We start from the raw sequence: 12881 nt of genomic DNA, 5'->3' as shown, positions 1-12881 counted from the left end.
CACACTAGGCCATCTGGCCGTGGCCGTTTTCACACCTAACCTTGCTCAAATCTGCCAGTGTGAGTCTGGCCAGGCCGGGCCAATTTGGCCACTTGGGAGAGGTGTGCTGCTACGGTCCGGGCCGCTACGGTACAGATGCTAATGAGCCGACACGCGCACACGCACGGCTACGCAACCTGAGCTGGATGACGTATAGTCCATGCGACGACCACGGACATAATAACGGCGACGAGCGTTCTTTCCCATTAAACGGTAAACATATATCCAAATAAGCAACAGACTCAGCAAAGTGCGAACTGTGTTCTCTGTTTTGTTGTCCATTGTTGTTAAAACTCTGACTGGCGGCAGACTATATTATGGTCCATGCAGTGGACGCTTGGTGATGACGTGTTACTTACGACGTGATGACGTATGTACAAGAGCCTACCGTGGCCAGGCCACAGTTGCGAGTGCGACGGCCATGGCCAGATGGCCTAGTGTGAGTGCAGGCCAGAGAACAATGGGGCCATTTGAGCACGGTTAGGTGTGACAACGGCCAACGGCCACGGCCAGATGGCCTAGTGTGAGTGCACCCTAAAAAACATGCGCCTTTGACCTCAATATTAAGTTTGTTTTATTCATAACATTTGAAAGTCAATGGAAGCATTAGTTCCGATAGGAAGTTGGCAGGATACTCATCCACTCCATGAGCATCCTGAGCATCCCGTCGTGGCTGAGTTCCAGGGAACTCGGCCACGAAACGCCACTAAGGACAACGTCTTACCCTTCTGCCCCTGCGATATAGTCCGTCCATTTAATGTCTTGTTTCCCCCCCACCCCAGGTAGAAAAAGACACAAAACAAAAACAAAAGAAACATGAAAATACCACCGTCGCGTCTGACCACGTCTAGGTCACCGCGACGACCTCGCCTCCGTCGCCACGGCGACCGCTCCTATGTCGCCACGGCACCCTGCTTGACCGCCATCTTCTGCCGGACGCCCTTGGCGGCGGCCGAGGGCTCGAGGCCCGTCGCCGCGCCGACGGCCCCGGGGTTGGGGAAGCCGTGCGCCGCCACGTACTTGCGGTAGGCCTCGCGGATGATGCGGAAGGCGCGGGCGTTGGCGTAGGGGATGTCGGTGACGGGGTCGCGGTACAGCGCCGCCTTGTGCGTCACAGGGCACACCTCCTGGACGGGCGGCAGCGCCGAGGCCTGCGCCGCGGCAGGGAAGGCCGTCTCCAGCGCGTCGTCGTCGCTGAAGGTGATGTACGTCCGCGAGCAGAGCCCCCCCGGGGGGGTGGGCGTGGTCGAGGTGGAGGCGGGGTGGGCGGCCGAGGTGGTCGCGGGGACGTCCTGGTCCAGGCTGGAGGGAGGGATGAGAAGGGGGGTTAGCGGTGTTTTGTGGTTGGGGTGTCCCACGTGTCAGAGGTGTGCTGGGAGAATAGCGGGCGGGGGGGGTTGTCTCCTAAATCGAATGGTGCGATACCAAAAGAGTCCCGCCTCTCCCTGGAGGTGAGTGTGGGGCTGGCTCGATTACGACCAAAAAGTCATAATCACGATTACTTTGTTCAATATTGAAACCAACGATTATTTTTGAGTTCGAAAACATGATGCATTTATTTAGCATTTCCCTACAAAAAAAAACCTTTGTAAATGACAACTTTGAAATTCCCCCTTAAAAAAAATACAGAAAATGTTATAAAATGTTCAGATTGAAAATAATGCACAAATTTGTATCCAGCTGTTCTGCAATTTCAGTGTTTTAATGAGTAAAATAAACACATAAATAAATGTAAAATAGCGTTAGGGTTATAATTCAAATCATCGCACAGCCCTAGGTGAGCGGTGCACGGTTGGGGGAGGCGAGGGCGGGGACCTTACCCTTCCACGTCCACGTTCTCCTCCCTCAGGAGCGAGTGGGACACCAGGGGCATGAGCACCGAGTGGTAGCGGACGGTGGCGCCGTCGAAGCGACGCTTCTTGTGCACGTGCTTCTTCTTGTCCGCCTCCAGCCGTTCGTAGTTCTCTTCAGGGGGGGGGGGGGGGAAGTCAGACATTTTATTCAGTGTGTAAAACGGATTTGCTTTCAGCAATAGGACTGAGGTCTAGCGATGCAAATGTGGTTTCGTAATGATCACACACAGACAGAGAGAGAGACACAGAGATATCTTTCGGCCCATCACAAAACCAAATTTTCATTGCTAGACTTCAATCTTATTGCTAAAATGAATAAGCGTGATGTATATGTCAGGTCTTGTTCAAATAAAGTGTCTCGCTTTGCCTTAGAAAGGGTACATTCTAGGGCTGCACGATTATTGCCAAAATGATTATCACGATTATTTTGATCAATATTGATATCACGATTATTTACCACGATTATTCATTGAAAAAAAAATCTTTAGAATTTCTACCACCCCCTAGTGCTCAGCGGCGTGGCCACGACCCCCCCACTTTTTCAGGCTTCGCGCCGCTGTGTGCAGGATGGACTCACGCAGTCGCAGACAGGTGTACAGGGAGCGCTTGGTTTGCTTTGCAGCGGAGGTAGAGGTATACTGCATGGGCGGGGCTCGTTTCTTTTTTGTTTTTATTTTTTTTGCGGATGCATTATTAAAAAAAAAAATATCGCGAGAACACTACGTGTCATCGTGGGACGCCAATATCGTCATCGCGATAAAAAATCGATATATTGTGCAGCCCTAGTACATTCCCATTCTTCTGCGATTGAATAAAGTCTACCTCCTTTCAGCTGTATTCCTACTCTCATTCTGGCAGCGGGGGCCTCGAGTTCTCCCTCACCTAGCGAGCGGATGTTGACCTCCGCCGTGATCTTGGCCTCGGCCAGCAGCTCGTCCTGGGTCAGAGGGCGGTCTCGGTGAGCCCCCCTCCTCCGCCGCGGGGCATCCTGGCGCTCCTGCAGCCGCAGGTTGGTCTTGCGTGTGTGCTCGCTGGTGGACTGGCGCACGGACTTACGGGCTGGGGGAGGAGGAGAGCGATGGGTGAACACGAAGATACACTATTTGTATTTGTACATCTCCCTATTTAGCCGGTTTTAATCTATTTACAATATTCTTCATTTCTGTTCAAACTTATATTTAGTTTTATTTCAGTCTATTGATTGTTGTATTTTATTACTATTTTAAGCACAGAAATACAGAGTATGTCACACAAACATTTCACTGCACATCCTGCATGAGTATGTGACAAATTAAAACCTTTGAATCTTGAATCTTTGAGGGGGGAGGGGAGCAATGTGTTAGCTGGCTGGGATGCGTGAGCAATGGGGAAGGGCGGATTTAGTTCTGATGTGGAGCCGTGGTAAGCACTACTACTACTTTCCCATAATTATTATGTTGTCTAGTTATTGAACACGATCAATAGTTGAAAACATTACATTCTCCTTTCCTTTTAGCAACGAGCATCTCTACAACAGTACTGTATGAGCGCTTATAAGATTACTAATACCAGGCACTGCTACAGTTTCAGGACAGGTCATATTATGGGATGGCATTATGTCTTACTCTCCGCAAAGTCTTCGAACTCCACTGGTATCTTCCTCTTCAGTTCTACTTTGGTTTTCTCCGTCTTCTTCTGTTCCTCTGCCGGTTTCTTGGGCTTGGGCTTCGCAACCTTAATGGGTTCCTGGAATCGGCCACAAGGAGAAAACAGGGGAACTATCACAAGATTTCCTTCTTTAAGTAGTGGAGCGACTCATCACAACAAAATACCATAAGATTATCCCTTGTCAACAGTGATTGAAACAATAAAAAAAGGTTATTAAAATGTGACACCTAAAAACATACTCTAATAATTATTATATAATATATATTTTAAAAAAAAGCCTATATATTATTGTCAAATAATCCAGAAAGAGGCATGTAGATTGACCACAACACCTCTACAAATTCTGAATCCCAGCAGATCCTCTATCGAGGTTCTTACCTTATAGGCTTTAGTGACGACTCGCATCTTCTTGCGCGGTGCCGCGTCCTCCTGGTCGCTGTCGGGCTCGTCTCCCTCGTCGATGTCGAAGTCGCTGTCCACCTCGTCCTCCGTGTCCGAGTGCTCGCCGTGGTACTCGTCATCCCCCGATTCCTGGGGGGCAGAGGGGTCAACAGGACGTTCACTGAACAGCCTTCCTATAATACCGTCACTGCTGAATGAGAGTATAGGAAAAAGTCCATCGCTCCATAGTACACCCTGGGGTTGGCTTAGCTCAGGAGGTAGAGCAGTTGTCTTGTAACCAAAAGGTTGCTAGTTCGATCCCCAGCTCCTCCTAGCTGAGTGTTGATGTGTCCCTGAGCAACGAGCTGGCTGACACCTTGCATGGTTGACTCTGCCGTCGGTGGGTCAATGTGTGTATTAAACGATGTAAGTCGCTTTGGATAAAAGCGTCTGCTAAATGCCCTAATTTTAATTGTAATACCCTGAGAGGGGGAGTATATTGAAGTTCTAGTCTAAGAGGACGTACGCATTCGCAATATCATTCGATTGGTGTAGTAGCAATTCCCTCCCCAATTATATTCCACCCCTATTCATCTAAATATAAGTCATCGGATTGTATTCAATGGCAATGAACTCTGTGGTAGGTGACAGCACCTCTATTGACCTCTTAGGGTATCCTTTATATATCGCCATGCCTTTGGTTACACAAAAATCCAAGTTTGTTTTGTTTGCTTTCAGAAGCCTGTGGCGCAGTCAACATTTCCAAAGTGATTGAACGCTTCAGACTTATTAACCGAAAGATACTCATACATGACAAACGTCGATTTATGGCGTGCAGAAACAAACAGGATGACCCAAGCTGACAATAGAAATGCACTATTGGGGGGAAAAAAGCCTTCAAACGCCTCCTGTGTGTACAGTGATAGCTGGAAGGGAAGACCTAAATGGTGTGCTCGTCAATAAGCAGCAAGTAATGACACATATAGGTTTTAACTTTTAAGTGACATAAAGAGATCCAGAGAGATGAGCAGTATACAATGCCATAAACCGTTTTACTCATAACAGATCGCTAACAGATCGCAAACAGTAAATCATTTAATGCGCCAGCTTTACTATTTTTACTCACGTCATTGAACCCGCCATAGGTAGTCTTGTAGAAGTCATCCTCCTCTTCAGCATCGAGGAGTTTTGACATGCGGTTCCCCGCAGTGTTGCGGGGTTCTCGGGCTACCGCCAGACTCATTGTTGTAGTGGCTAAGACTAGCCCACAAGAGGAGAATAACGTCTACTAGAGACACTTTTTAAAGATTCACAGAGACTATCGTTTTGTTGTTGCACGGGAATGAGTGTCACTCGTCTTCCGACGCACTTTGAATCTCTAAAAACAATCAAACCATGTCATTTAGGTGATAAGCAAGCGTTAGCTAACGCTACTCATAGCTCCTAGTGTTCCTGTTGTAGTAGTAGAGTATTTCCGGGTTGGCTCACGTGACGGTCGACTGAAGATACGCCCTCCTTCATTTCATGACGCGGTGATAAACGTGTGGACTGTTTATAATAATAATAATAATAATAATAATAATAATACATTTAATTTAGAGGCGCCTTTCAAGACACCCAAGGTCACCTTACAGAGCATATAGTCATCATTCAAAACTATGTAAAACAGACTAGGAATAAAAGGAAAACAGAGGTTAAACATGAAGAATAATAATAATTAATAACACTCAAAGACGCCTAAAGTGAAGTGGGGACCTCACTATGAATGTTTCTTCTCAGCTTTGTCATCTACATGCATCTACGTACATTGATATAGTTGATGTGCATTATTTTATGGTTTCTTCTTTGTTTTCTTCTTATTTTTCTTAATTAACTACTAGCTGTACTACCGTCCTTATTTTTCTTATCTTTTTTTATATCGGATACAATTTAATTTATCGAGCAAAAAATAAAAGCGCATTTTTTTGTTAAGATTTGTTATGAATAAATAATATGCAGCTCATGCCCCACGCAATAGCCTACAACATCAATTGATTGAATTCAACAATCAAAAACTGTGTGTGATTGACTAAATGTAAAGCTAAATGTTTGTATTCATCACAGACAGCAACATTGAGAATAATAATTTATTTCAGCATCCAAGGCATTGTGTAAGATAATTCTGAGGTTATATTCAATCATGACACCAGAATCAAGAATCCACAGACACGTTACATTTATTTATTTATTCATTCATTTCGGACCCACGTCATCTTCCATTCTCCGAATGTGAAATTGGGAATTGAGGTAGCATGCTGTGATTTAGATTACAGGTTATTTATTTATTCATATATTTTACATGACCTTCCAAAAGTGCATTCCAGCTTGTGGTATTTCTTAAAAAATAGTAATCAACAGTATTCATAATTTCAAAATATATCTAATGTTAAAATGTTAGTATTAGTATTTAAGTATTAGTAATCAATGCTAATGACCAACAGGAGGGGGCATGCATTCACCTATTCAGCAGCTCGGCCTATATATAGTATGCTACAAAACGTTATATGTGATTGTACATCCAACTGTATTAACTTCAGCTGTTTTCAAACAACTTGGGGCTAGCTTAACTTGCGCCCCATGAGATGATAACATGTTCGATCATTACCCGTTTTTCCTTCCATTTTTAATTAGTTTAGCCATATATAAAGACACAACCGTCCACGTGATGTGTGTACAGTCAGCAGAAGCATGTGATACAATGAATCACCTATATCAGCTTCATTGTGAATCTGCTGGACTCCCCATGGCCTTTGCCTCCGTTGTTGTTATTTGATGCTGCACTTCTCGGCACATATTCAATCGTTGCTGTGTGCTTATATTGCCCCTTTCCTTTGCTCCAGAGAAACATGAAAATAAAACAAATGGTAACCGAACTAAAGAATGAAAGAACCCCAATGGTGATCGCAACCGCCAGTGTTTTTACCTCAAACGGAAACGACTGGGTTTCGTTGAAAAGCAAGGAGTTTCGGGACGAACGAGAGAAGCCTCGCACTGCGAGACTCACGCGAATGCTGTCGTTCCCCCCGGCGTTTGACGCCAGGCAGACGTAAACACCGCTGTCCCGCGCCTGTGCGTAGCGAACCTCCAGAGAGCCGTTAGTGAGGACCTGCAGCCTCCCGACGGCCGACAGCTGAACACGCTGCGGGTTCAGCCAGCTGACCGATGGCGTCGGATCACCCTCTGCGTTGCAGTGCAAATGAACCGTGTATCCCTCGGCTATCTGCACGTATTGAGGTTTGCGGTTCACTATTCGAGAGCGGCGACAGGTAAACGGACCCGGGAGATCGACCTCGGCAAAATCCATAAAGCTCCAGCCCTGGAACCGGACCTCGGTGGTGCACACCGGCGGCTGCCTGTCAAAGACGAGATGGACCCGTCTTCGCAGCACCCATAGCAGCCGACAGTCGCAGGCCAGGGGGTTGTCGTCGAGTCTCAGCACGCCCAGGCTGCTGACCGAACTGAAGACCCCCTCCTCGAGCGTTTTCAGAAGGTTTCCCGAAACGTTGAGCACCTTGAACCGGGCCAGACCGTGGAAGGCTCTGGGGTCGATGCGGAGCAGTTGGCCGCCCACCAGGTGGAACTCTTGGAGGCGCAGCAGGTCTCTGAGCGAGTTCCCACGCACGTACCGGATGGGGTTGAAGGACAAGTCGAGGTGCACAAGGTATACGAGATGGTGCAACGAGGCGTAGGGGACGACACTGAGGTTGCAGTGGCTTACAGTCAGGAAGGTGAGATTCAGGCCAAAGAGGCTGTTTCCCTCCAAGGTCTCCAGAACAGACCAATGGGAGATGACGAGCTTCTTGAGGTTCCCCAACCATCGGAAAGAATAGTTGGTCAGCGTGGTGAGGCCGAGCCGGTGAAAGCTGAGCGCCCCGAGCCCGTTCAGAGGTCTGAGTCCCTCGGTTGGCACCGCAGTCAGATTGCATCTGTCTACGTTTAACTCTCGCAGATTGGTCAAGCCGGCGAAGGCGTGTGGCGAAACGAAGACCAGATCACTTCGGCCTGTGTCGATTCGCAGCAGAGACGGCAAGTCTTGGAAGGTGAAGTCCAGCAACACGAGTATCTGATTGTCCCGTATGTCCAGCAGCTTCAGTCGCGGCAGGCCTTTGAACGCCCCTGCAGGAATAACCCTGAGGCGGTTGCGGGCGAGGCGAAGCGTGAGCAGGCTGCGTAGTCCCAGGAAGGCCTCAGCTTCAATCGTCACTAGGGGGTTGTCGCTTACGTCCAACTCCTCAAGCTGTGTCCACGTCTTGAACTGCTGGCTCACCAGGATCTTGAGGTGGTTGTGAGTGAGGTTCAGAAGTCGACAGTCCTGCGGGAACCCGTCTGGAACCACCCCGAGCTGGCAGTCGGAGCAGTTGGCCTCCAGGGTTCTGCTGTTGCATCGGCAGGGTTGGGGACACGTCCAGGGTGTGTCTTTGGTGTGCACCGCCCCGAACACCCACAGGTAGAGAGCCACTAAGCCTAGCCGCCACTGCACTCCAGGCGTCTTAAACATTTGGCGGCGTGCCTTTATAGCAAGACAAAGAAGATCGGCAACAGAAAATGTCCAACTATATGGGTCACAAATGACGTGCATGAAACTGTGTATTAACGCAACTGCAACACAACACAAACACAACATCACAGAGGCCAACATTTGGCAAGGTCTCTGAAAGGACCCTACTCCAGCTGGAAAAGTTCTGTTAAACTACCCAATCACCCAATCAGGTTATGTCAGCATTATATGAAAATTGTATGCATGTCTACCATTGATAAAAAAAATGGAGCATTTGCCTGTGGAATGTCATGGTATGCTTACCTCTAGGACAAACGCCAGTAGATTCTCATTACCAAAAACCTGTGGATGAAGGCAAGTCTTCCTAATAGAAGGACAAAATAAAGCAGAAAAGTCAACATTTGAAAAGGTCTGGTTACTGCATTATACTGGAATGAAGAGCAAATTATGTGCAGTTATAACCATGACTGACCTTAGACATTTAATCAAAATGGGAATCATTGTGCAATAAAGATAATACCTTTCTGTCGGGAGCAGCCAAAATCGATATAGGCTGTCAATGTTTTGACGGATTATAAGCATGAATATAAAATGACTATCTCATCGATTCACAAAGCAGCAGCTACTCTCAAACTCTCTCAGAACTGAGAAGACATTTGCCATCTGCAGAGCTTTGGGTTGACTGTTTAATTAAATTAAATTAAATTAAAGTCTGTGGACATTCACGAGATATGAGCGCGCAGCCACAGCTAATTTAGTCTTGGGCATATTGGGACCAAGGGCAGCTGCACTTTAATCCTCGATAAGGATCCTTGATACAGATAATAAACTACCAGATGTTGTTTTTCCTTCCACTGAGGATAAATAGTGCTCTATAACATACTGTGAATTAATCCATCGTTATCTCCGAGACGTGAACCTGGCCTTTTAAAGGGTGGTAATAATTGCTCGATCCAGTTAGTCTTCTGTCATTTATGGAGTTAACTCCAAGGATCAATACATGAGAGTCGCTCCACAAACAAAGTCAAGGTACTTTGGTGATGTTATTAAAGCGTCAAGTTTCTCAACTAAATTCAAACATGGAAGAATCTTCCCAAAAAACTAATTGTATAGAGAATCTATTAAAATGTTCTTCTGAAAGACCCCTTGAATTACTCATGTCTAGCGAGCTAAATACCAAACTGCCAATGACCGGCATGTGAAAAACAAACTCTGAAAAACATCAAAGTTAGATCTTTGTCAGTTATTTGGTGAAATCCACTGTTGACTTCACCATTAGGGGACAGCACTTTCACTCACCAGGTAAGAGAGGCATTATGGAATAGAAGGAACATTAGTCAAATAACAGGTGGGAACAACATGGTTTTTGGTCTTTGTTGAAAATAGCAGAGTCGCATCTATGGACCGCCTAAATCAAAAGATTTAAATCAAAGAAAGAAAATAATAAATTAAACCCTCATGTTTAGTGAAGTTGTGAACCATAAACAGAAAGGCTTTTCAACTCACCCTTTCATCCATTATGTAGAATTCCAGTTCTAGCAGCATCATGTTCAATCTCAGATCTTAAAATAGGGGTAATTTACTATATTTAGAGTTTTGATGTTCTTCTTTCTTCCAAAATGGTCTAACAACAGAAAAAAACACTGTGAACGCTGGCTCTTCTCTCCTAAATAACCTATCCTATAATAATTCATACAAGGACAAACACACACAATGTGGCCAATGGAAAGAACGCCTAATCTTCAACAGCTAAGTAATTTCGGTTTTGTGTGTGGTGTGTTGTTATAACTCAAGTCTCTCTCTCTCTCTCTCTCTCTCTCTCTCTCTCTCTCTCTCTCTCTCTCTCTCTCTCTCTCTCTCTCTCTCTCTCTCTCTCTCTCTCTCTCTCTCTCTCTCTCTCTCTCTCTCTCTCTCTCTCTCTCTCTCTCTCTCTCTCTCTCTCTCTCTCTCTCTCTCTATTTCCAGCTCCAAATTTCCTGGACAACCACCACCTGGTCCTAGATACACACATACTGGCAGTGTGGCACTCATGCTGGGATGGTGGGGGTGGATTATGTACTCATGGATGGACGCGCTCCAGAATGCATGGATTGGATGGTGCGAGGCAGGTCCTGGGGGTCAGCCAAGTGAGGAGCTTTAGGTAACAGCAGATGGGGGGGGGGGGGGGGGAGTGGTAAGTAGTACAGAAGTAGTAAGTGGGTGTAGCCTAATGATAAAAGTTAAGGCCAACTCTGTTCTCAAGGCACACATTGTTGTATTAGGAATTCTGACACACAGTCCAAGCTGGGTATAATAATTCACTGACTATAGGCTTAATCTTAGAAGCTCTTCACTCATCACAGGGGCATGGTATTTGGTGGAGGGGGGGGGGGGGGGGGGGGCGTAGCGTATTACAATGCAATCATAGAGCGGTGTATGCCAAGGTCCTGATCTCGTGCAGGTGGTTCTATGGTGAGTGAGGGAGCACATGAACGCTTCACACGTAAGGACTTAATCTTCACACAGAGAAGTCGTGGGGAAAATGAGCTTTGTTTGCCGACAGCTGCGATTTGTAGTGTGGATCGGGTCTCATTCAATACACAGTGAGGTCAACCATACGCAATTCCTTACTGAGGCAATGGGAGAATGAAAATGGATTGTATATTGTGAATTATTAAATCACGAACAATTCTGACGCTGAAAAGTTGATGACATTTTTGTTGGTACACTCTGCCAGGACTTCACAGGCTCTACACATCAGACTATACACAACCTGATGAAACGGGCTCATATAGATAGAGAAATATACCAAGGCACCTGAGCCCTAACCCCCAAAAGTAGCATCATTGAGACAGCAGACGTAACCAAGGGATCAGCGAGGTGTGCAGAACGAGCCATTCAATGTGGGAAAAGTGGGGAGAATCAGACAGCGGCCCTCAAACCCACTGAAAGCTCCAGCCATGGATGAGAAAATCAAGCAAGGCAATTCATAGAAACTCTCCCCCAAACCACTGGAGAAGGCTCTGGGTGGTCTCCAGGGATGGTACGGGTGGGCAACCGACTCCCGACTGACGAGCGTCGTGACTTAGTGTTTAGTTCTTCACAATTAAAGCCGGGAGATTGTCTCCCCCCCCCCGCCCCACTGTCTCTTATACTGAAATAAAAACGGTGGACATTGTCAATGGAACAGGGGGGGACACTTGGGGAACCCTACAAAAAAGACATTTCATCTGAAACCATAACTAAAGCGCAGTGAGAGTCTCCGCCCGCTCCAGCAATACTCGGTCAGGTACTTCCTCCGGTGTCGCCGAATGGCAGCTCACGCTGACTCAGCAGATCGCCATCTGCTGCTTTTGGAAGCTGCGCTGATCAGCACTATACCCGGTCCTCTTTTTTTCCCTCTCTACCCCTTCCCGGGAGTCAGGAAGAGGAAAGGATGGGTGACGCACGGCAGTAACAGCCTCAGCCAAACGAGAGACAGAGAGAGAGAGAGAGTGAGAGAGAAAGAGTTACATGGTGTATTCTCTGTCCTTCCCGCCCTTCCTGCCTGTTGGCTGACAACAGGGTGATTCTTGTTTGAGTCTGACACTGTGATCAAAAGCGATTGCTTCTTCTACATATTGTAATGACCTCGCCGTTGACATAACGATGTCCAGTCATTAGTATTTGAAGGAACTTTTAATGTTACAAAAAACAGGTCACTGAAACCCGTAACCAACGGCAAAAATCCCCTGCAAAAATCCCACACTAACAAACACTGGTTCCAAGGCCCTCCCCCAGCTGACTAATGATTCGCCAGCACACTGATTGACAAGAAGAACATTGCAATACATGCACATAGAACAACTGGCATAGCGGACAACGAAATACAATGCAACACATAACACACAAACTATTTTAATGTCCTACAATATCTTCATTTGCGTGATTAAGAGTACATCTAACGTCATCCCTGCGAAATTTACTTTTGACTGAGGCGACGAAGGAATGACTTGAATGAAGGATTTATAGCACAAACCAATGCTGAAACCGGGTTCTGTTACCATAACTAACTATAAATAGTATCTAGCATCTAGTTTCCTAGATATGTTTCTAGGAATAGGTATCTGCGCCAATTTAAATTTCTAACCGCTCCAGGTTAAATTCTGACCAATCAGGACAACTCCTAGAAAGTCAATCACAGGTCCGTGAAATGCAGTACTTCTGAGTAGCAGAGAAACAAATGGAGGCAGGGAGCAGACATTGAGCAGACTATTTGGCGATTTAGTTCAACCAATCAAGTAGGTAACCCGTACAAGGAGTTTGTCTCAGTATTTTGCGTGCAAGGAAGAAATATGACAGTAATTAGGAATGGATAACAAGCATCAATCCACTCAACCTTCTAGGACTGCAACTTCCTTGCAAACCCTGTGCAAAGCATGCATCCTGCAGAGATTAGTAATCGC

The 12881-nt window shown here is 46.3% G+C and overlaps 2 protein-coding genes across 3 annotated transcripts; both read right to left on the bottom strand.

Annotated features, from left to right (window-relative positions):
- Positions 1 to 589: 589 nt before the first annotated feature.
- Positions 590 to 5416, bottom strand: vps72a (vacuolar protein sorting 72 homolog a). The gene is made up of 6 exons (XM_060043193.1): positions 5047 to 5416; positions 3918 to 4070; positions 3497 to 3617; positions 2775 to 2951; positions 1860 to 2004; positions 590 to 1341 (listed from the first exon to the last, which is right to left on the bottom strand). The coding sequence occupies exons 1-6, from the start codon at positions 5161 to 5163 to the stop codon at positions 933 to 935; spliced, it is 1122 nt and encodes a 373-aa protein (XP_059899176.1). The 5' UTR covers positions 5164 to 5416; the 3' UTR covers positions 590 to 932.
- A 710-nt stretch (positions 5417 to 6126) lies between these two features.
- Positions 6127 to 10421, bottom strand: LOC132450958 (leucine-rich repeat and immunoglobulin-like domain-containing nogo receptor-interacting protein 1). 2 transcript variants are annotated; one of them, XM_060043169.1, is made up of 3 exons: positions 9964 to 10421; positions 8761 to 8821; positions 6127 to 8469 (listed from the first exon to the last, which is right to left on the bottom strand). In XM_060043169.1, exons 1-3 carry the CDS (start codon positions 9969 to 9971, stop codon positions 6667 to 6669), a joined length of 1872 nt encoding a protein of 623 aa, XP_059899152.1. In that variant the 5' UTR covers positions 9972 to 10421; the 3' UTR covers positions 6127 to 6666. The 2 variants fall into 2 exon arrangements, with proteins under 2 accessions (XP_059899152.1, XP_059899151.1); XM_060043168.1 differs by having other exon boundaries at positions 6127 to 8821.
- Positions 10422 to 12881: the final 2460 nt, after the last annotated feature.

The sequence above is a fragment of the Gadus macrocephalus genome, chromosome 22 (assembly GCF_031168955.1).
Source record: "Gadus macrocephalus chromosome 22, ASM3116895v1".
Taxonomy (NCBI): Eukaryota; Metazoa; Chordata; class Actinopteri; order Gadiformes; family Gadidae; genus Gadus; species Gadus macrocephalus.
This window is presented reverse-complemented; position numbering and strand designations above follow the sequence as displayed.

Coding starts and splice junctions, on each gene's coding strand:
- vps72a (XM_060043193.1), bottom strand. CDS start 5,163: ATGAGTCTGGCGGTAGCCCGAGAACCCCGCAACACTGCGGGGAACCGC. Junction 4,071..5,046: donor CCTATGGCGGGTTCAATGAC/GTGAGTAAAAAT, acceptor TCTGCCCCCCAG/GAATCGGGGGATGACGAGTA. Junction 3,618..3,917: donor TCGTCACTAAAGCCTATAAG/GTAAGAACCTCG, acceptor GGCCGATTCCAG/GAACCCATTAAGGTTGCGAA.
- LOC132450958 (XM_060043168.1), bottom strand. CDS start 8,598: ATGTTGGCCTCTGTGATGTTGTGTTTGTGTTGTGTTGCAGTTGCGTTA.